This window comes from Anser brachyrhynchus (genome assembly GCF_964034855.1).
Source record: "Anser brachyrhynchus genome assembly, chromosome: 23".
Classification (NCBI taxonomy): Eukaryota; Metazoa; Chordata; class Aves; order Anseriformes; family Anatidae; genus Anser; species Anser brachyrhynchus.
In genome coordinates this window covers 3,379,754-3,400,788 of record NC_137716.1, presented here as the reverse complement: position 1 = coordinate 3,400,788, position 21,035 = coordinate 3,379,754, and the positions used below count along the sequence as shown (strand labels likewise).

At 67.5% G+C, this 21,035-nt stretch overlaps 2 protein-coding genes across 4 annotated transcripts; one reads left to right on the top strand and one right to left on the bottom strand.

Moving 5' to 3' along the window:
- Nucleotides 1–65: 65 nt before the first annotated feature.
- LOC308181860 (uncharacterized protein) lies at nucleotides 66–6,210 on the bottom strand. Its single transcript, XM_080565602.1, has 2 exons — nucleotides 4,124–6,210; nucleotides 66–3,929 (listed from the first exon to the last, which is right to left on the bottom strand). The coding sequence occupies exons 1-2, from the start codon at nucleotides 4,989–4,991 to the stop codon at nucleotides 3,862–3,864; spliced, it is 936 nt and encodes a 311-aa protein (XP_080421728.1). The 5' UTR covers nucleotides 4,992–6,210; the 3' UTR covers nucleotides 66–3,861.
- Nucleotides 6,211–6,844: 634 nt separating this feature from the next.
- NCAN (neurocan) lies at nucleotides 6,845–20,925 on the top strand. 3 transcript variants are annotated; one of them, XM_080565956.1, is made up of 15 exons: nucleotides 6,845–6,979; nucleotides 11,866–11,945; nucleotides 12,947–13,348; nucleotides 13,803–13,977; nucleotides 14,053–14,180; nucleotides 14,295–14,588; nucleotides 14,674–15,606; nucleotides 15,708–16,805; nucleotides 17,370–17,486; nucleotides 17,593–17,706; nucleotides 17,887–18,045; nucleotides 18,261–18,343; nucleotides 18,440–18,584; nucleotides 19,690–19,872; nucleotides 19,978–20,925. In XM_080565956.1, the coding sequence occupies exons 2-15, from the start codon at nucleotides 11,873–11,875 to the stop codon at nucleotides 20,241–20,243; spliced, it is 4,170 nt and encodes a 1,389-aa protein (XP_080422082.1). In that variant the 5' UTR covers nucleotides 6,845–6,979; nucleotides 11,866–11,872; the 3' UTR covers nucleotides 20,244–20,925. The 3 variants fall into 3 exon arrangements, with proteins under 3 accessions (XP_080422082.1, XP_080422081.1, XP_080422083.1); XM_080565955.1 differs by having other exon boundaries at nucleotides 6,854–6,979; nucleotides 7,758–11,945; XM_080565957.1 differs by having other exon boundaries at nucleotides 6,854–6,979; nucleotides 7,758–11,945; nucleotides 19,974–20,925.
- Nucleotides 20,926–21,035: the final 110 nt, after the last annotated feature.

The window sequence follows — 21,035 nt, the reverse complement described above, 5'->3', positions numbered from 1 at the left end:
CCCGGCGCTGCCCCTGCGATGGCTTCGTGCCCCCCCCCCTCCGGCATCGCCCCCCCCCCCCCCGGCCCCTGCTCGGGGTTTGGGCTCCGGGGGTGTCCCCGGCCGGTGCCCTGCTGGGCCAGCTCTGTAGGTGGCACTGGCGGAGCGCGGCTGAGGGGAGCGGCCCGGAGGCGCTGCGGGGGGGGGGGGGGGGGGGGCAGCCGGGTGCGGGTGTGTGCGGGAATCCGGCGCCCCGGGCACCCCTGCGCGCCCCGGCATCGCTGCACGGGAGCAGCCCCATGGCGGAGCTACCCCGCACGCTCCGGCATCCTCACGCGCCCGGCTGTGTGCGCCAGCATCCCTAAATGTGCCAGCATCTCCATGTGCTCCAGCATCCCTAAATGCACCAGCATCCCTAAATGCGCCAGCATCTCCATGTGCTCCAGCATCCCTAAATGCGCCAGCATCTCCATGTGCTCCAGCATCCCCAAACGTTCAGCATCCATAAAGGATCCAGCACCACCACATGCTCTGGCATCCCCGTGTGCCCCAGCATCCCCATGTGCTCCAGCACCCCTACATGTTCCAGCACCCCTAAATGTTCCAGCACCCCTACATGTTCCAGCATCCATAAATGTTCCAGCATCCCCAAGTGCCCCAGCATCCCCATGCGCTGCAACATCCCCACGTGCTCCAGCACCCCCAGATGTTCCAGCACCCCTATGTTCTCCAGCAGTCCTGTGTGCCCCAGTATCCCCACGTGCTCCAGCACCCCCGAATGTTCCAGCCCCCCTGTGTCCTCCAGCATCACCAAGGCCCCAGCATCCCTGCGTGCTCCAGCACCCATAAATCTTCCAGGATCCCTAAATGTTCCAGCATCCCCACGTGCTCCAGCACCCCTATGTTCTCCAGCATCCCCATGTGCCGCAGCATCCCCGCGTGCTCCAGCATCCCCAAATGTTCCAGCCCCCCTGTGTTCTCCAGCACCCCTCCGTGCTCCAACATCCCTGCTCAGGTGCGTCCCTATGCTGGAGCACCCCTGCACACCCAAGGCAGCCCCCCTGCAGCCCCCCCCCGGCCGTGCTGGCAGGGGCCTGGCTGCTGTGCGGGGTTGAGCTGCGCACCCCGAGCCTCCGAGGGAGCAGTGGGGAGCCTGCAGCAGCTGTGCAGGGAGAAGCAGCCCCGCTCACACGCACGCACGCTCGCACTCACGACAGCTGCTTAAAATTATCCTTCGCAAGCATATGGTGCCGCTGCGCTTGCCCACGGCCCCGGGTCTTTGTGGGTGCTCGGCGAGGCTGCCAGCCCCAGCCCTGCGGTGTCCCGCGTCCCCTGCCAGCCCCCACTGCCACTTTACTGGGGGAGGTGACAAAAGCCAACGGCACAGCGGCGGTCTGCAGCCCTCCCGAGCCTCCCCGGGTGTTTGTCTGCCAGCATGAGTCACAGCGACCGCGCTGAGGCTGCCTCTGAGCTCAGGCAAAAGCAAAAATAAAACCAGGCGAGTGCTGCAAAGCCTTCACCTCCCCCCTGCAGCACGGCTCTGTGCCGGCATGCGGGGCCTGGGGGGGCTTCGTCCTCCCGGCTCGGCCCCCTGCCAGGGCTGCGCACACGCGTGTGCATGCTGGCACACGTGTGCAAGTCGGTGCCACCGAGGACACGCACCTGCGTGCCCGTGCACGAGCACGCATGCGACGGTGCGTGCAGGCACACGCGTGCACGCGTGACGCGCGCTGCACCTTCCTCCTCCTCCCTCCCCGAGTTTTGCCTGAGAAATTGGGTCAGGAACATGGGAGCCTTAATTGTCACTCGGCTAATGGCACAGTGAGGGACAGGTCTGCTATTTCTGCCACCGCGGCCCACGCCTCCTCCCACCCGCATCTTCCCCGGCAGCGCCTCTGCTCCGAGCGGGGCAGAGTGAGCCGCTCCCCGCCTCGCTGCAGCCCCCTTGCCCTGGGGGGCACCGGGATGGCGACTACCCCCCTGCCACCACCCCTGTCCCCATCTCTGCCCGCTCAGCACCCCGTGTCCCCTGGGTTCTTCATCCTTCTTCGCCCTCCTCGCTCTCGAGGAAAGGCCCGGGCGGGAAGCGCAGATATTTTGCCGTGGCCCAGAGCGGCTTGGCTCGCCCCAAGGGGGGACTTCGCCTTTTGTAAAAGCTCATAGAAAAGGCTGCTGGGATGAGAAACCAGGCACCGGCACGGAGCCAAGACCCCGCTCCCACCAGGCGAGACCCCCCCCCGTGCCGCCCCGTAGGGTGCCGGCCCGGCGCAGGAAGCGGGTGCCGGAGCCTTTTGTGCGGCGGGGTGGCAGCGTGCGAGTTTTTTGCTGAGCAACCCCGGCTGGCGCGGGGAGCCGCTTCCGAAGAAGAAGCGGGTGTTGTGCCCTTTGCAGTTAATTACTTGCGGCGATTGATTTCCACTTCCGTGTAAACGCCGGGGATTACCGGTGAATGCGGCACAGGCGCTATTCAGCGCCGTGGCCGCCCTGCCCGCCACAGGGCCCTGCCTGTTCTCCCGGGGGATGCGATGCTGCCTTCATCCCCTCCGCCGTGCCGGGGGGGTGCTGGGGGCGAGGGGGCCGGGAAGGGCGAGGTTTGGCACCGCTGCCCGCTGCCGCGTGGCCGTGGGCTCGGTAATTGGTGCTGAGCAGCAGCGTGGTGGCATCCGCGCGCCGGGAAGGAGCCGCGCAGGGCAGCGGTGAGAGCACTGCTCCGGGGGGAGGCAGAGGAAGGGATGTAATTATAATTATCTCGTTACAACCAGCCACCAACCTCCCAGCGAGCACCCTGCCGGCCGGAGCCAAGGGTGCTGGGCGCCCATGGTGCTCCTCAGCACCACGGGGCTGCCGCCCTCTGGGCCGGAGAGGTGACACATCAGCCGGGAGCAGGTGTCGGGGATGAGGTGCCACTAACGAGCCTGGCGCCGTTAACGAGCCCGGCTCTGCTAACGGGCACGCTACTCGGAGTACCCGCGCGGGCAGGGCCAGGGGGGGCAATTACCGCCAGGAGTAATAAAGCAGCGCCGCGTCCAGCCCTGCTGCTGGTTATTGCCGGTGCCAGAAAGGGGCTGAGGAGGGGTGAATGTCCCCTGGACCCGGGGGGGGCACACGTGCCCAGCGTGCCCAGCTCCGCTGGCTGCTCCCCCAAATCCCCCCCCCCGTGCTGCAGCCAGGGCAGAGGTGCAGGATTGGGCCCCCCTCTGCAGATTCTGAGCTGGTGGCGCTGCCACCCCGGGGAGTCCCCAGAGGAGGGGACCAGGCTGGGTCACGGCCCGTGTCCCTCGCGTCTCCTTTGGGGGCCGGGTGCTGGCCGGGGAGGGCGCAGGAGCGGGTCTGGGCTGCCGGCAGGCCGAAGGGGGAAGGGAAGGAGGCAGTTGCCATGGAAACAGAAAATAAAATCAATTCATCCTGCCGGCGGGTTCGCAGTGAAGTTGTGCTTGGCCAGGGCAGGGTACCCCATCCCCGGGCGCGGCACCCGTGGTGGCCCCCAGCCCGCGGTCCTCTCCGTGCCCTCGTCACCCTTGCCCGGGTCACGGCACGGGGCAGTTTGGGCCAAAAGCGGGGACGGTTCTGGGAGCAGCTGGGGCGAGCTGCAGGGCTTGGGGACAGCGTGGAGGTGGCTCCGTGGCACCAGTGTTGGGTCTCATCCAGATCAGCCCCCGGATCGGGGTGTCCTGCCCCGCTCCAGCCCCAGCACCAACATCACAGCGGCATTTTTACCAAGCCCAGGTACCGGCTGTGGCTCGCCCGGCGTCCTGGCCCCGCAGAGCCGTCCGTCCATCCATCCATCCATCCATCCATCCATCCGTCCGTCCGTCCGTCCTGCCGCCTGTCCCCGTGCCAGCGCCCCAAGCGCTGGCCGCAGCTGCGGTGGCAGGGGCCTCATTATGGAGCCGCTCTCCCAGTGAATGTGGCAGCTCTCCTGGAACGGGCTTCATTAGCCGGAGGCGGACCTGAGCGGAATAACAAGCGGCTCGCCGGGGCGCGGGACGGGGTCCCCACGCGCACCCCGGGGGGACACGGCCGTGCTCCGGCTTGGCCACGTCCCCTCTCTTGCGGTCCTCAGCGGGAGGCACGCCTGGCTGAGACCTCCCAAACTCGTGCCACGTGTGGCTCCCGGTCCCTTTGCTGTCCTTGGGGGCTGTACTGGAGCGGGAGGCTCTGCCGTGGGGTCGCCCCGACGCCAGTGCCGTGCCGGTGTCCCCAGGGGCAGCGACGGGTCCTGGCCTTTGGTGGCAGGAGCCCCTCGCCCCTGTCGTGCACCCGCACGCCCGCGGCCGCCTCCCCGGTGCCCTCCCCGCATCCCTGTCACAACAAAGGAAAACATCTTTGGATGGAAACTGCGGGAGGGTCGTCACGGCAACACTGCTGCAGGATTTCGCCAGAAACCCATCGTTCCAGCTCAAAAAGGCGCCCCTGGTCCCTGCTCTCTTCGTCGGTGCAAAACTGGACGGGGCTGGGGACGAAGCAGAGCGGGACCGAGGTGCAGAGTGACCTAAGTGCCACCAAGCCAGGGGGCACCCAGCCTGTCCCTGGTGTGGATAGGGACACGGGGGCGCAGCGGGGACCCCGTTGGACAGCCGGGAGCAGCTCGGGGCAGAGCTGCCGGTGCCCAGCCAGGCAGGACGTGCAGTGGGGGACGGGGCAGAGGACGAGGATGGGCTGGCGCTGCGGCTGGGGAACCCCAAGTCCGACCCCAAATCCCTTTCCCCAAAAACGACGGGGAATCGGGGCCATCCCTCTGCGCCACGTGGAGCTGCATCTCCCACCCCATCCTGCCAGGCCGGACAGGAGGGGATGGACACAAAGGGGCATCGGGGCTTGGCCGCAGGCCAGGGGAACCCCACGAATTCACCTCCTGCCCTTAGGGACCGGCTGGAGGGCACAGCCCCGAGCCGGTGGGGGAGCCGGTCCCCGCCGCCGTCCCGCCGTGGGCTGCGCTCCCCGGGCACGGAGCAGCTGCCAGCGCGGGGAGGAGCGCGGGGGGGAGCGGTGTCTATTAAATCCTCATCCATAAGCCGCGCTGGCTGGTGTCTGTTATGACATTTATCTCCACTCGAGAGGAGAGCTCCGATAACTCACTGCCGGCACCTTCGCTCAGCAAGACAAATGGCCGGCGGCGTTTCGGCCGCGCTGCCCGCGGGGCCGGGGCTGCCCACGGGGCTCGGTCCTCGCTGGGCTCCGGCACAACCATCCTGTGGGGCAGGGGGTGTTTTTGGGGAGAAATCCCCCCACTGGGGTGTGCTGCCGCTGTTAATTCCCAGCTGGGAGAGGGGAAGAAGTGGCGCTGTCCCTGGGCGTGCTGTGAAATGCAGAGGGGGGATGTAGGGCTTGCCGTGGGTGCGGGACCAAGAGCATCCTCACCCCGAATGGTGCTGAGCTGGTGCTGGGTCAGCATTTTGGAGCTGGCCTCATCCTGCTGAGCATGGCCAAAGGTGCGGCCTCGAGCATGACCATCCGTGCTCACCCACGTCCCCATGCCGGGCCACCCCGTGTCCCCGCTCTGGGGACATGGAGATGGAGCGAGACGGTGCACCCATGGGTGCCCTTTCTCCCAAGACGATGAATTGGAGACCTGTAGGGTGGCACCACCCGACACCTGGGTGCTCAGCAAGCGAGGGCAGCATGGGGACAGCACCGGGTCCTTCTCCCCAGCCCGGCTTGGCAAACGCCACGGGGCCGTTAACCCCTGCCGCCTTCCCCCCGCACCCGGGCACCTTTTGGGGCCGGGGCCGCCAGCTGCAGCGGCAGAAAGGAGGGGAACAGAAGGGCTCTGTGGTAGGGGCTCACAAAAGGCAGGAAGCGGCGCCTGGGCCGCGAAGTCCCGCACAATGGAGTCGGAAATGAGAACTTTGCTCTCGGGTTTCCGTGGGCCCATCCTATAGACGCGGAAGAGAAAGGGCGCCCGTCTCCGCCGGGGCGCTGCGCCGGCCGCTGCCAAGTCGCGGGAGACAGGGCGGCTTTCTCCATTCAGGCCGGCAGGTTTTGGGGGGGAAAAAAAGTGCCCCCCCCCAGCTCGGTGACAGTTTTCCCCTATGTTGGGGGTGACTTCTGGCATCGCAGCTTCCGAGCATCTCTCCCACTGTATTGGGGCTTTTCCCAGGCTTTATCCGCCCTCAGCACCTTCCTTCCTGCATCCTCAGCATCCTCAGCATCTCCCACCCGACGTGGGGCCGTACAGGGGTGCGGGGGAGCTGGAAGGTGCTGGATGCAGCCTGCACAGCTTGGCAGGGATTTAAGGGGGGGGGCAGGGAAAGTGCCCTTCATCTGGACCCCCCCCCGAAAAAAATGCCCAGAGCCAGCTGGTCTCCGTGCAGGGCTGGGGTGGGGTGCGCCGAACGTGGGAAGGGGGCTTCGGGGCCGAGCAGCGATTTTGGGGTGCAGAGGGGCCCGAGGATGCCCCCCGCTTTACCACCACCCTAAAACCCACCGGGTGCCGGCACAGGGATGCCGGGGGTGCAGTGCCAGGGGGGCGAAACGGTGTGGGGGCGAGGGGGGGCAGAGGTCCAGGGGTGCTCCCCATCACTGGGATCCCCCAAACCCTCTCCATCCTCAGCGGCGGGGGCTGCGCTGCGGCGCCGGGGGGGCGGCTCCGCTCTCGGGGGAGGGGGCGGCCCCTCGGGGGGGGGGTGGGGGGGCGGCCCCGGTTTGGGGGGGTGGGGGGGGGGGAGGCGGAGACGCATGCGCGGCCGCCCCTCGCCCTGCGCCCGGCAGCGCGGCGGGGCGCGGAGCGGGCGCGGGGTTCGGCGCCGCTGCGGGCAGGTGCGGGCGGGCGGCACCGGCGGCACCGGCGGGGGGGCCGCGCCTGCCGCCAGCCGCGATTGGCCCGGCCCGGCCCGGCTCGGCCCCCTCCGGGGGACCCCGACCCGCTGCCCCCCCCCCCCCCCCCGCCCCCCACCTCCCTCTCTGCTCCCCGCTTTTAAGCCCCCGGTGCCGGCGGGGAGCTCGGTGCGAGGCTCCTCCGGCGGCGATGACCCCCTGCGCGCCGTGAGCACGGCCCCAGGTACGTGCGGCACCGGCACCGGCATCGGTACGGCACGGTACCGGCATCGGTATCGGTATCGGTACCGGTACCGGCACCGGCACCGCCCGCGCCGCGCCCCCGCTGCGGTGCCCGGTGCCGCGCGGTGGGAGCGCACCGGGATGGGGACGGGGACGGGGACGGTGGCACCGCTGGGGGACGGGAGGGACGGATCCGGGCTGGGGACGCGGGGGGGACAAGGCGGCTGTCACGGCTCGGGGGTGCGGGCACCGGGCTGGGGACAACGGGTTTGGGGTGGGGGGACACCGGGGTGGGAAGGGATGGGGGGTGCTGGAGAGGGGGCGCGGTGTGACAGGGGGTTGGGGACATTGGGGATGGGGACACTGGGGAGGGGGACACTGGGGATGGGGGGGACACCAGCTGGGGGGCAGCAGGAGTGGGGCTTGGGGGACAATAGGGCCGGCACCACTGGGATTGTGGGGACGCCACTGGGACACCAGCGTGGGGGGACGCTGGGGACAGCAGGACACGGGGACCAGGGCTCTGAGGCTGGGGACACCGGTGCTGACAGGGGCTTGGGGACACCAGGGCTGGGGGCCACCAGCACGGAGGCCAGTAGGACAGGCAGGGCTGGAGGATGCTGGCAGCGAGGTGGTGGCGGGGAGAGGAGACAAGGGACAACGGGGAGGGTGGCAGGTGCTGGCAGCTGGGGGTCCCCTCCCTGTGGTGCTGGACCCGGTGCGCCGTGGTCTCCTCCCCTGCCCGGTCCCTGTTGGTGCCACCGGGGTTTCCTCATCAGGGAGGGAGCCGGAAAGTTTCTGGACGTGGTGTCCCCAGTGTCCCCCCCCAAGCTGCTGGGGACCAGGCAGGGCTGGTGTCACAGCAGGGGCTCGGCACCGTGGGCAGGATGAGTCCCAGCCCGCATCCGCCAGCTGCACGGCGAGGCTGGGATGGCCGGCGGGATGCCGGGAAGGACGGATGGTTGCGTGGGGACCAGCGAGGGCTTTGGGGTGCTCGGGGGCTCCCCAGGAGCCCGGCACACCCGGTGTTTCGTGGGCAGGAAGGTGCTGGAGGCCCAGCTCTGGGCCAGGCCCGCTGGCCGCATCCTGCACCCTCCAGCCTCCCTGCTTTTGGGTGGGCTCTGGTGCCGCTTTTGGGGCCGCTTGCCGGTGTGCGGCCGAGCCCGCTATGGGGCCGGGGTTTGCCGTGACTCCACATGGGTTTTGGGGCTCCTGCTACGGGTGCTCAGCCTCCCAGGGAGAGACAAAAAGCCGGGGGGGGGGGGGGTGGGAAAAAAATAATAATAAAAATAAGAGCGAAATCTAAAATAAAGGCTGCAGACTGTCTGCCTAATAAAAATCGCACCCAGCAAAGGGCCCATATTGGCCAGGATCACAGTTTGCCGAGGTGCTAATTTATTCTCGCAGGCTGGGGGGGAGCGGGAGCATCACGTTGCCTGCGAGATGTGACGGCAGCGCGGTTTGCAGAATTCCTTTGTTGTGGGCAGAGAGGAGGGGACGCGGAGCCAGCCCCGCTGCCGGGCTCCTGCCGTGGCCGCGCAGCCCTGCGGGGGCCCTGGGTGCTCGCCCCCACCCCGCCAGGAGGGATGTGGGGACATGGGGGTGCAGGGGGCAGGATCGGCCCCGCGGTGTGGTGACGACCCAGGTGGCCGGGTGCCGAATGCTCCGTGGTGCCCTGATGGTGCTGGGGACCACGGTGACCCGTGGGGACAGCAGAGGTCACAGCGCCAGCACCCCGGCTGCAGGTGGCGCGGGGCTGGAGGCACCCCCAGGGCTGGGGGGTCCCCAAAGCTGGGGGCGCCCCCGTCCTGCTGCAGCCCATGGGGGTGGCAGTGTCCCTGAGCCCGTGTCCCCCCCAGCGTCCCCTCTGCTCCGCAGGGACCCCGAGGTCCGCAGACCCCCGGCTGCCCCCTGCCCAGCCCCGCGGCTCGGGGCGGGACGAGAAAATGCCCCAAAAGTGGCAGGGTCAGCCCGGCACCCGGTGGCCTGGGAGGAATTAAGCTAGGTTTCAGCTGAAGCTAATCACCAGCCCCGGCTTTGCATATTCATGAGGCGGATGAATTATTCATGTGGTGACAGCTAGTGACAGATGTGAAAATGTTCGCCCGGCTTGGGGGGGCGGCTTTGCACCGGTGTTATTTTAAATTTCTCTCATCTGCCGTTCCTTTGGCTTTTGCCCCGGTTTGCGGCAGGTGCCGGGCCGCGTAGGGCACGGGGACGCTTCCCTTGTCCCCGAGAGGGCCCAGCCACGTGGCGCCACGAGTGTCACCGTGCCACGAGCCCGTGGCATCGCCCCGACTGCGGCCACCCGCAGCGCCCGCACCGCTCAGCCCGCGGGGACGCGGTGGCACGGCCGCTGCTGCCTCTCGGTGCCACCCTCCGTGCCTTGGTGTCACCGCCAGCTGTGGCCGAGGACAGCGCGGTGACACCCAGCTGAACCCACGGCCCCCGGGCCAAATCCTGCCCCAGTGGCCGTGCTGGAGCTGGCTGGGGGTTAGTGGATCGGGAGGAGGTGGGAGGGAGGGAGACGGCCCCGTAATTGACGAGGTGCCGGGGATGCTGCCTGGATGCGGTCCCTGAGCTGGGGACATCATAATGGGGAGAAAATTAATTTGGGGAGGGGGAATGTTGGCTGTGCCCAGGCTCTGCTTTGTCCCCGGTGTCCCTGACGTCCCCTCTCCCAGGGGGTCCCAGCAGGGCGCGTGGGGGGGGCTGCGCACAGAGCTGGCACCAGCAGGGCTGGAGGCTGCGCTGCCTCTTCCCCTGACCTTGGGATCAACTTTTCGGGCTGGCGCTGGCTGAGGGCAATGGCAGCCACGGGGCCTGGGGACACGGCGGGGTCCTCCCTTTGTCTTCCTGCTTGGAGCAGAGTCACAGTGCCAGCGGGACACGGTCCCCATGCGCTTGAAGGGCAGGGGTGGCAGCGGCCAGCTGGGGCCGTGCGCCCTGGCGGCGGGCTGGGGTCCCCAGGGAGGCAGCGGGTGCTGACGTCCACTCCCAGCACCGTGCCGCCACTGCTGCGAAAGCAAAACCTGCAGAAACGCTGATGTCAGGGCCGCTGACAGCCAGGCAGCCCCTTCACCGCCGCGTGCACGGCGCCCTGCACCCGCTGCTGCCAGCCCGGGGACGGCCGTGGGAGCGCGGTGCCATCCGTCTGCCCGTCCAGGCGCGGCGGGCGGCTGCGCATCCAAAGAGCAACTTCCATGTTTAACATTTAAATAAAATATTGAATGTTTACCCAGCGGCGTGGGCCGCGTTTGCTCAGCGAGGACCCGTCTCCAGCACAGCGGCTCTGGGTAAACAGCGCAGAGCTTAGCGGAGTATTTATACGATGGCACGTGGACGCCACTCGTCGGGCTCTCCCCCGGGTCCCTTCGGCTCCGGATCCATGCGGCCACCCCGGCGTGGCCTGGAAGCTGCAGGGATGAGTGTCAAGGGAAGTGAAAAAGGAAAACAGGGGTGAAAAGGCCAAAAAAAATGGACTGTGGGGGATTCGAAGCCCTGGGATGTGTGTGAGTGCAGTGCTTGGGTTGGCACTTCTACCCCAGTGCTTCATCTCCTGGGCACGCCCAACCCTGCAGCCAGCACCCACGTCCTGCACCCACCGCTCCATCCCCACCCCGGGGTCCCTGTCCCACACCCGGCACCGAGGGTTTGTGCTGGGAGAGCTGAGGAAGGCAGGATTTGCATTTCAATGGGGAGGAGTTGGAAACCCCAGCGCCTGGGCATGCCAAGTCACTTAGGTCTTTTTTTTTCTGTAGTGGGAAATCAGGGAAAAGTTGAGTGCCGGTTTCCATCGGGGCTGGGGAAGCGGCAGCGGGGCCGGGATTTCGCTGGGATTTCCTTCCCGGAGAGCGAAACCCCCCCCAGGCCTTAAGTCCCGCTGCTCTCTGAGCATCCCAGAGCATCTCGGGGGAGCCGCCGCTGTCCCCGACTTTGCAGCGAGCCGCAGAGGCCGTCCCCGGCCGCATCCTTCCCTCCTGCAGATACGCTAAGGCACGGTGCGGAGCCACGCTGGGGGCCAGGCGACCCCCTCGGCTTTTATTAGCTGCAGGTTTTGGAGGCAGAAAGACCCCCGGAGCTGTGCTAAAGGGAAGGGGCAGCTGCTGGGACTGCAAATCCTTTCTTCTGTAGAACAGGTGAAATAAAACCCAGCTCTGTGCCCCCCCAAAAGGCCGTTTTCCAGCGCTGAACGCGGGCGGTCTCCTTTTTTTCTTGCCGTTTCGCTCTTTATTTCTATTTTTGTCCCATAAAAGCAGAAGGGACAGGGGGAGGAATCGAGGGCTGGAAAATGGAGCATCGGGGAGCGGGGAAGCCGCGGGCTGAGCCGAAAGCCGCAGCTCAGGAGGGTCGAGGGGCCGTGTCCCCAAAACCAGGCGGTCCCCATCCCGGCCAGGGGACGGGGCAGGGCCGTGCCAGAGGTTGGTGTCAGAGCCGGGGGGGGGGGGGTGCTGAGCATCCCTCCCAGACCGGGGACCGAATGATTTAGAAAACACTGATCGTTGCTGCAGTGAAGCAGATGGATGGGAGCTTTTCGGCGAGTGGCGTTGCTGGTTTTATGCTCCACACCGGCTCCGGCAGCCGGAGGCATCCGCTGCATGTTAATGGGGCCGCATCCTGCACGGCCAGGCTGGGGGGAGCCTACAGGACCCCGGGGCTTACCCGTGCCCCCGTAGCGGAGGCACAGCCATGTCACCGTGGGTGGCACCGGCAGCGAAACCAAACTCTCCCCAGGCTCATGCTCTCCTGCTAACGGAGCTCATCCTGCTCCTCCCCGCGCCTCCCGGGGGGCCGGTGTCACCGCGGCCCTGTGGCGGTTCAGGGACCGATGGCGTGCCACCGGGCAAACGGGGGAGCGGCGAGAATCCGACCCCGCTCTCGTTGCAGGTCAAGGATGGTCCAGGTGATGGGGGATGCCGGCTGCTGGATCCTGCTCGGGCTCTCCCTGCTCCCCATCGCCGTGCTGGGTAAGTGGCACCCAGGGGACAGATCCTGCCCCCCCCCCCTCCCAGCTGCGAGCAGGGGCAGCAGCTTGTGGGCGAAGAGCAAGGAGCCGTCGCCTGCCGGCGGCGCGAAGTAGCTGGGGATAATTCGCCAATAAGAGGAAACAGACACAAATAATGAACTACCAGCACTAATGAATAGTTAGGGCGAAGAACAACCGGCTCCAGGAGGGGGCTGGGTCTGCAAGCTCCGTCGGTGCCGCGCGATGCCCTGGCCCCGCAGTGGGATAAAACGCAGGAGCTGGAGGGGCCGGCAGGGGATTAGCGAGGGAAAAGCCCCCCCAGGCGGCCGTGATCTCCCCCTCGTGCCGAGCGAGACTTTAAACCCTTAATCCTGTTGGCTCAGCACCCCCCCTCCGCCGAGCTGTCCCCCACGGGTGGCTTTGCTGCGTCTCTGGGGCCGGATCCTTTCTGCCCACCCCGTGTCCCCATCCCGCATGGCAGGGGCACGGTGACGTCCTGCTCCTGGGGTGCTTTAGGACCCCTGGAACCCCTAAGGAGTGAGAGGCTCGGGGTGAAGCTCTGTGGCTGCGATGGAGTGGGAATAGGGTGGGGGAAGGCGCCCGGGGGGGTCCCGCACCGGGATTAGTGGCCGTCCCCAGCCAGCTTGGCTCTGCGGGGAGCATCTGCCACCGTCCCCGCTGCGGGCAGGGAGAGCAGCTCTTGGGGCTTTCCGAGAGTTATGGGATTTGTGGGAGAGTGCCCGGGGTGGGCAGGATTACTGTGGGAGGAGGAGGAGGAGGTCTTCATCGCTGCCACGCTTTATCCCAGCTCGGGGGTGGGTGGCTTTCTCCCAGTGGGGTCGGGTGCCACCGAATCGCAGGGCAGGGATGGGACAAGACCCTACAATGCCCTCCCGCCCCCTCAGTTCCCCCCACGCTATGGACAAACCCTCCAGCAGCCCCAGAGCCCTGCGGGAGCTCGTGCTGCCCATCCCCCTGGTATCTGGGCGCCTCTCCCCGCAGGCTCCCAGGACGATGGGAAGGTGATCCACATCAACCGGGTGCAGCACCAGGCTGTGCGCGCGGGGCTGGGGGAGCCCGTGGCCCTGCCCTGCCTCTTCCTGCTCCAGCCCTCCGCCTCGCTGGGGCCCAACGAGCCCCCAGACCCTCCCCGTGTCAAATGGAGCAAGGTGCGCTCGGCCACGGGCCAGAGGGAGGACGTCCCCATCCTGGTGGCCAAGGACAACGCGGTGAAGGTGGTGAAAGCCTACGAGGGCCGGGTGTCGCTGCCCGGCTACCCCCGCGACCGCTACAACGCCACGCTGCTGCTGCGCGCCGCCCGCGCCAGCGACGCGGGGCTGTACCGCTGCGAGGTGGTGGCCGGCATCGATGATGAGCAGGACCTGCTGCCCCTCGAGGTGACGGGTGAGCCGTGGGGCATCGTGCTTGTGTGAGCCGTGCGAGCCGTGCACACCACGTGCACCGTGTGCACCGTGCGCCCTGCACAAGCCGTGCACCCTGCGTCCCCTGTGCAAGCCAAGCACACCATGCAAGCCCTGTGCCCCGTACAAGCCCCGTACCCCACACCTGTACCCTGTACACTCTTTTTCTCTTGTGTGAGCCATGCGTGCCATGCACCCTATGCAAGCTGTGCGCCCCATGTGCCCTACGCAAGCCCTGTACCCCACACAAGCCCTGTACCCCACACAAGCCGTGCACACCCTACGAGCCGTGCACCCGCTATAAGCCATGCATCCCATCCAAGCCACGCAGCCCCTGTGCCCTGCACCCCTTCTGCAAGCTGTGCGCCTTATGCACCCAGTGCAAGCCACACACACCGTGCACCCTATACGAGCCGTGCCATCCGCTCTCCTTCCAGGCGTCGTCTTCCACTACCGCCCGGCGGGGGAGCGCTACGCGCTGACCTTTGCCGCTGCCCAGCGCGCCTGCCTGGACAACTCGGCCGTCATCGCCTCACCCCAGCACCTCCAGGCCGCCTTCGAGGACGGCTACGACAACTGCGACGCCGGCTGGCTGGCTGACCAGAGCGTGCGGTAAGCGCGTGGTGTGGGTACCCCTTGTCGTGGGCACCCACGGAGCTGAGCACCCCCCACGCCCCTCTCCCGCAGGTATCCCATCACGCTGTCCCGGCCCGGCTGTTACGGGGACCGCAACAGCCTCCCCGGCGTCCGCAGCTACGGCCAGAGGGACCCTGGCGAAGCGTACGATGTCTACTGCTACGCACGGGAGCTGCAAGGCAAGCAGCACCGCGGCGGTGGGCACGCGCCGATGCCTGGGGACATCCCTTGGCGTGCTCGGTGCCACCCTAGGGGATGGTGACGGCTTTCCGACGAGCTCTGCTCTCTTGCAGGGAAGGTGTTTTACGCCACGGCGCCGGGGCGGTTCACCTTGCAGGGGGCCCGGAGGCACTGCCGGGCCCGGGGAGCTTCTTTGGCCACCACTGGGCAGCTCTACCTGGCCTGGCGCGATGGCCTGGACCAGTGCGACCCCGGCTGGCTGGCGGACGGCAGCGTCCGCTACCCCATCAGGGTCCCGCGCAGGAAATGCGGCGGCGAGGCCTCGGGCGTCAGGACCCTCTACCAGTTCCCCAACCGCACCGGCTTCCCCCAGCCCGCCTCCAAGTTTGATGCTTACTGCTACAAAGGTAACGGAGACGGGCTGTGGTGCCACCACCGGGTCCCCACTCGTGTCCCAGGCACCCGGCCCACCCCCGGTCCTCCTTCCCACAGCGGACACACTGGATGCCGGTGATTCCGCCGCAGCGCACGCGGGGCAGAAGGAGCAGGAGCTGCCCACGCCCGACCCGCCGGGCAGCGACAACGTGCTGGTGGAGCACGAGGAGGAGCGTGAGGACCCGGCCACGTCTGGGGACACCCCACGCGTCGGCCTCCTGCCGCAGCCGGGGGCTGCGGGGCCGGGGGAGGATGAGGATGAGCAGCTGCGGGCGGTGAGCAGCAGCGTGGCAGCGTGGCGCGGTGACATCCCCGGGGCCAACGGCACGGCCCTGCCGCCAGCCACCACCTCCTCGCCGGCGTGGCCCCACGAGGACGAAGCCCTCAACGTGGTGGACCAGGAGCCTGTGAGCACCCGGCAGGATCCGGCCAGCAGCAGCCCAGCACCGCCTGTGCAAGAAGCCCCCGGCCCCGAGGAGCCCCCGGTTGCCCTGCTGCCGCAGTCCCAAAGCCCAGCCCAGGAGGTCACCAGCTCACCGACAGCACCGCCTGGCTTGGGGACAGTCCCTGGCACGGCAGCAGAGACCCCCAGCACCCTGCTGGGCAGCTCACGTGCCCCCAAAAGGAGCAGCTATGCTGGGCTGAATGGGCGCTACTTCCAGCTGCAGCGGCAGAGCCGGGACCCCCCAGTGGCTGAGGACCCCCCGGTGACTGGGGACCCCCCAGCGTCTGGAGACCCCCCAGTGTCTGGGGACCCCACAGTGGCTGGGGACCCCACAGTGGCTGGGGACCCCATGGTGTCTGGGGACCCTACGGTGGCCGGGGACCCAGTGGGGACAGTCACCCACGCCCCCATCCTGGCTCTGGAGGTGAAGGGGGCTGCAGCCAACGCGGTGGAGACGTGGAGCATCGCCCACACCGGTGCTGAGAGTCCCCCTGGGGGGGGTCCCTACCCGCTCTCCAACGAGGTGGAGGATGAGATCGGCCACAGTAAGTGATGCTTGGGGTGTGTGTGTGTGTGGGGGGGGTGGTAGCAGTGGCATTGGAGTGCTCCAGCCCAGGGGACCCCCACCTTGTGCCATCTCTTGCAGAGCTGCTGGCACCAGCCACTGCCCCGGTGCCCCCGTCACCAAGGGATTCTCCTCAGTGGAGCCCCCGCACGGCCCCGCGTGGTCCCGGGGGGGCTGCACGGCCGTCCCTGCCACTGTCACCACCCACCCCCGTGGCTCCCCATGGTGCTTCCGACCACCAGGATGTCATCGCAGTGGGGGCACCACCCCGTGGCCCCAGCGCCCGCGGTGACTCCCCCTGGCTGCCTGCGGATGCCACCGAGGACTTCTCTGGGGACACCCCTCCCAAGAAGGACGGCGACCCCGTCCCACCACGGCCCCCGCTGCCCCCAGCCCCGCTGGTGGCCGATTTCCCCGAAACGTCCCCGCAGCCCGGCGGTGATGGCAGCGGGGCCCTGGGGGAAGGCTCACTGGAGAGGCAGAGGAAGGCAGTGACCTTCCTTCACCTGCCCATGGGGGTCCCTGGCACCACGGTGGCGGCTTCTCCCCATCCCCATCAGGGTGGGCTGAGCCCCACAGCTCCCCAGGGGGCACCCGAAATGGGGGCTGAACCTGTCCACGAGCACCCAGCCGGGTACGGGGATGCAGGGACAGGGACGGCTGAGCCGAGGGACGAAGCAGCCGTCACCCCCGTGGCACGGGACGTCCCCTCGCCTTCACCCACGGCCGGCGAGGTGACCCCACGGGCTGGCTCCGAGTGGCCGGCGGAGGGCACGGGGGAGGCAGAGGATGGCTCCACGGGTGCCCCACGACCTGTGAGCCCCACGGCGCCGGAGCTGGAGGGAGCCGAGCATCTCCTGCACCCCCCGGCCCCCCGGCAGCCCCCCAGCCCCAGCGAGGAGGACACCTCGGGGGAGGCGAAGAGGGAAGACCCTCCCACCCTGGTCAGCCGCCCCTCAGCTCCCACTGACGCCCCCTGGCCGTCACCCACAGCCCCCCACCCGTGGGTGCCGGAGGTGCCCGGCTCCCCGAGCGCAGAGCCGCTCTTTGAGCCGTCCACAAAAGGGGGGCCCGGGGGAGCCCCGCTGCTGGATGCTGACAGCGGGAGCGGCGAGGAGCCCTTGCTGGAGGAGAGGGAGCTGCTGGCTTGGACAGGCACCGGCAACACCAGCCGGCACGGTGAGCGCGGTGCCACGGGGTTGGGGTGCTGGGGACGCTGGGCACGGTGCAGACCCGTGGGGTCGGGTTCAAAGCAGAGGTTTTATCCAAGGCAGAGGGCTCGTCGGGGACTTCGGTGCTCGCTTTGTGCCTGTGACAGGTTCAGCGCGTCGCCGGGGTTTCTCAAAGCGAGCCGAGCTATTAATGCGAGCCAGGAAAGCGTCCTCCTAAATATTTAATATTTGCAGTCGCTGATAATAATAGCTAGCGAGGCAGCTCCCAGCAGAGGGGGTTGAGCATACACAGACTTTTGGTGTCTGGGGAAAGAAAAAAAAAAAGTAACAAATATACGTGAGATTTAGAGCCACTGAGAGGCGGAAAAGTCGCCGTGGTCCTCGTGCCAAGGCCCTGGGGCAGGACCAGGACTGGGTTTGTGTTGTCCCCACGTTGCCAGCAAGGAGCTGGGGCTGGTGTCGGGGCTGGGTGGGTGTCCCAGTGCATGGCGCAGCATGATGGGGGCAATGGGGTGGGTAGGGGCGAAGCACCGGGGTGCCCCCCGTGACGGCACCCGCTCCTGCCCCGCAGCCCCGGCCAACCCGTGCCAGAACAACCCGTGCCTGCACGGCGGGACCTGCCACGCCAACGGCTCCGTCTGCAGCTGCAGCTGCGCCCAGGGCTTCACCGGGGAGAACTGCGAGATCGGTGAGCACGCCCGCGTGCCGTGCCCATGCTGCCGGTGGGGCCGGCGTGGGCAGGAGGGTGCCAGGGGGGGTCTTGGCGCGCCCAGAGCCCCCTGCCGTCCCCACAGACATCGATGACTGCCTGTCGAGCCCCTGCCAGAACGGCGGCACCTGCATCGACGAGGTCAACTCCTTCGTCTGCCTCTGCCTGCCCAGCTACGGGGGCAGCCGCTGCGAGAAAGGTGGGGAGAGAGGCACGGGGCAGCCCCCTTGTCCCCCCCAAGGGCAGCATCACTGGCCAAATCCAGCCTCTGCCCCTCCGGGGCAGGACCCGGGAGCCTCCCCCGCAGCGGGGAGCGTCTCTGTGCGTCCCAGGGCGCTGGGGGCTGGCCCCAGTCCCCAGTGTCCCCATGTCCCCGCAGACACGGAGGGCTGCGACCACAACTGGCACAAGTTCCAGGGCCACTGCTACCGCTACTTCGCCCGCCGGCGCTCCTGGGAGGACGCGGAGCGGGACTGCCGCCGCCGCGCCGGGCACCTCACCAGCATCCACTCGCAGGAGGAGCACGGCTTCATCAACAGTACGGGCTTGGGGAGGGGGTTGGGACACGGGGGGGGTCCCCATGTCCCTCCTGCAGTGGCAGGAGGATCCCATCACTCTCCAGCCACGAATCCTGCAGCCCAGAGGGCTCCTGCTCCTGGAGCTTTCCAGGCACCGGCACCCCTGGGTGCTCCTCACCTCCATGGGTGCGGGTGTTGGTGGTTGGGGACCCCCCCCTCACCCCTCTCTCACCAGGTTTCGGGCACGAGAACACCTGGATCGGGCTCAATGACAGGATCGTGGAGCAGGACTTCCAGTGGACCGACAACACCGGCTTGGTGAGGCCCGCGGGGGTGGCTCCTGCTGGGGCGCAGGGTGCAGGGCGCGGGGTGCGGGTGCTCTCACCCCCCCCCCCCCGCCTCGTTTCCCACCAGCAATACGAGAACTGGCGGGAGAACCAACCCGACAATTTCTTCGCGGGCGGCGAGGACTGCGTGGTGCTGGTGTCCCACGAGATCGGCAAGTGGAACGACGTGCCCTGCAACTACAACCTGCCCTACATCTGCAAGAAAGGCACAGGTACAAGAAAGGCGGGATGGGGACAGCCCCAGGGCCCACCCCCAGGGTCCCCCCATCCCCATCCCAGCATCCCCGTCCTTCATCCTCATCCCATGGCCCCCATCATCCCCATCCCAACATCCCCATCCCATGGCTCCCAGCATCCCCATCCCAACATCCCCAACCTTCATCCCCATCCCATGGCCCCCATCATCCCCATCCTTCATCCCCATCCCATGGCTCCCAGCATCCCCATCCCAACATCCCCAACCTTCATCCTCATCCCATGGCCCCCATCATCCCCATCCTTCATCCCCATCCCATGGCTCCCAGCATCCCCATCCCCATCCCAGCAACCCCATCCCAACATCCCCATCCCAACATCCCCATCCCAACATCCCCATCCCATGGCCCCCATCATCCCCATCCTTCATCCCCATCCCATGGCTCCCAGCATCCCCATCCCCATCCCAGCATCCCCATCCCACATCCCCATCCTGCATCCCCATCCCATGGCTCCCAGCATCCCCATCCCCATCCCCATCCCATGGCTCCCAGCATCCCCATCCCAGCATCCCCATCCCCATCCCCATCCCAGCATCCCCATCCCATGGCCCCCATCATCCCCATCCTTCATCCCCACCCTGCAGCCTCCAGGCACCTCCTCATCCTCAGGAAACCTCTCCCAGCCCCTCACCAAGGAAAACTCGAGCAGCTCCCCTTAATCTCCATTATATTTTTTTTTTTCCCCACGGTTAATTCTTCCCTCTCCACTTTAATTTGCTTAATTTGCCGCCATTAAAACTATTAAGTTCTCATTCCTTATCTTGAAAGTTATATTAACCTCCAGCTGTTCGTTGTGAGCCGGAGGAGCGCGCCTCCCTCTCCCGCCGGCCGCGCGTAACGATGTGCTCGCCCCGATAAGGCCGTTAATTACCTATGTAAATCCTCGGGAACACCTTGCTGCAAATCTGGCAGAGGAACCTCTCGATGGATGGGCTCTGTAACGAAGCCACCGCCGCCGCTCGGCCTCGCGGAACCGGCGGCGTGTGTAGGGTGCCCCCACGTCCCCTCCCGGTGCTGGGGTCCGGGTGGTGGCTGATGGGGTCTGTGTCCCCCCCCCCAGTGCTGTGCGGGCCCCCGCCGGAGGTGGAGAACGCCTTCGCCGTGGGGAAGAAGAAGGAGAAGTACAGCATCCACTCGAGCGTGCGCTACCAGTGCGAGGAGGGCTTCACCCAGCGCCACATCCCCACCATCAAGTGCCACAGCAACGGCAAGTGGGACCGGCCCAAAATCCTCTGCACAAAACGTTAGTGGGGAACTTGGGGGGGCGGGAGGGGGGGTCCGGGAACGGTGCGTGGGTCTGGGGGCTCCCTGACCCCTGGCCCCCCGCTCTTTGCCCCCCGTTAGCCAGGCGGTCGCACCGGGCACGGCGGCACCACCGGCACCGCCACAGCCACCCCCACCACCAGCACCACCACCACAAACCCCGCAAGGAGCGGCGAAAACACCGCAAGCACCTCCGGCTGGACTGGATGGAGGAGGGCCACTACTTCTAGAGCCGGGGGGGGAGCAGCAAGCACAAGGGCCCCCGCGGGCGCCCCAGGACCAGCCGTCTCTGGGATGGGACGCGGTGACGTTTCCCGACCCCCTTCCCTCCCACCCACCCCTCTTTTATAACCCCCCGTTGCTTTAGCTCCTAGGATGCCCGGCCCCGTAGGGAATAGGATCGGGCGGGGGCGGCAGCGTGTGCGTCCCCAGCCCTCCCCGCATGCCCCACGCTCAGTCCTCGACCCTGTGGTGCCGTGCCCGCACCCCGGGGTCGAGCCCCCAGCCCCGCACGGGGACCCCCAAATCCCCGTGGAGCCCTGGGGGGGCTGTTCTGCAGCTGGCTGATTGCCCCTGCTGGGGTCTGGTCCCCTCCAGGTTTTGGGGGGGGTCATGCAGCAGCCCCCCACCCATCACCCCGACTGCCCTTGGCCATCGCATCCCCTTGGATGGCTCCAGTTTTTTAACAGCCTCCCCGTCTTCCTGCCCCAGCCGGTGTCCTCAGCGCCCCGGTCCTGCCCGCGGGGCGTCCCCAAACCCGGCACGGGGTCCCCGTTCCTGCCCTGCCCTGGCTCGTGGGGCTACCCCGCACCAGGGCCCTCCCGGCTGGTTTTGGGGTTGGATTTTCCCTTTTCCGTTCATTGTCGGTTCCCCGTTGGAGTTGGCGTGTGTGTGTGTACGGCGCTTTCTGATCTCTGCTGTTTGCGACGTGACTGCCGTGTCCCGTTCCCCTTCTCCCCCTCTCCTCCTCCGTGGCATTTCTGACTCTCTGCGTTTCTGTACTGCTGGACATTTTAATAAATTTTTTTAACAGTTCAGTGGCCCCAACCCTGCGCTTTCCTGGGCTCCCGGCGGAGCGGGGACCCGGGGACGGTCCCTCCGCAGAGGAGGCTTGACTTGGCCGGGACCCGGCGCACGGTAACG

Excerpts from the sequence above, each read along its gene's own strand:
- LOC308181860 (XM_080565602.1), bottom strand. The coding sequence starts at position 4,991 with ATGGATGAGGATTTAATAGACACCGCTCCCCCCCGCGCTCCTCCCCGC. Across the intron at positions 3,930-4,123 it reads CGGCAGAGCCTCCCGCTCCA|GTCCGCCTCCGGCTAATGAA; the intron begins GTACAGCCCCCA and ends TATTCCGCTCAG.
- NCAN (XM_080565955.1), top strand. The coding sequence starts at position 11,807 with ATGGCGTGCCACCGGGCAAACGGGGGAGCGGCGAGAATCCGACCCCGC. Across the intron at positions 13,349-13,802 it reads GCTGCCCCTCGAGGTGACGG|GCGTCGTCTTCCACTACCGC; the intron begins GTGAGCCGTGGG and ends CTCTCCTTCCAG. Across the intron at positions 14,181-14,294 it reads CTACGCACGGGAGCTGCAAG|GGAAGGTGTTTTACGCCACG; the intron begins GCAAGCAGCACC and ends GCTCTCTTGCAG.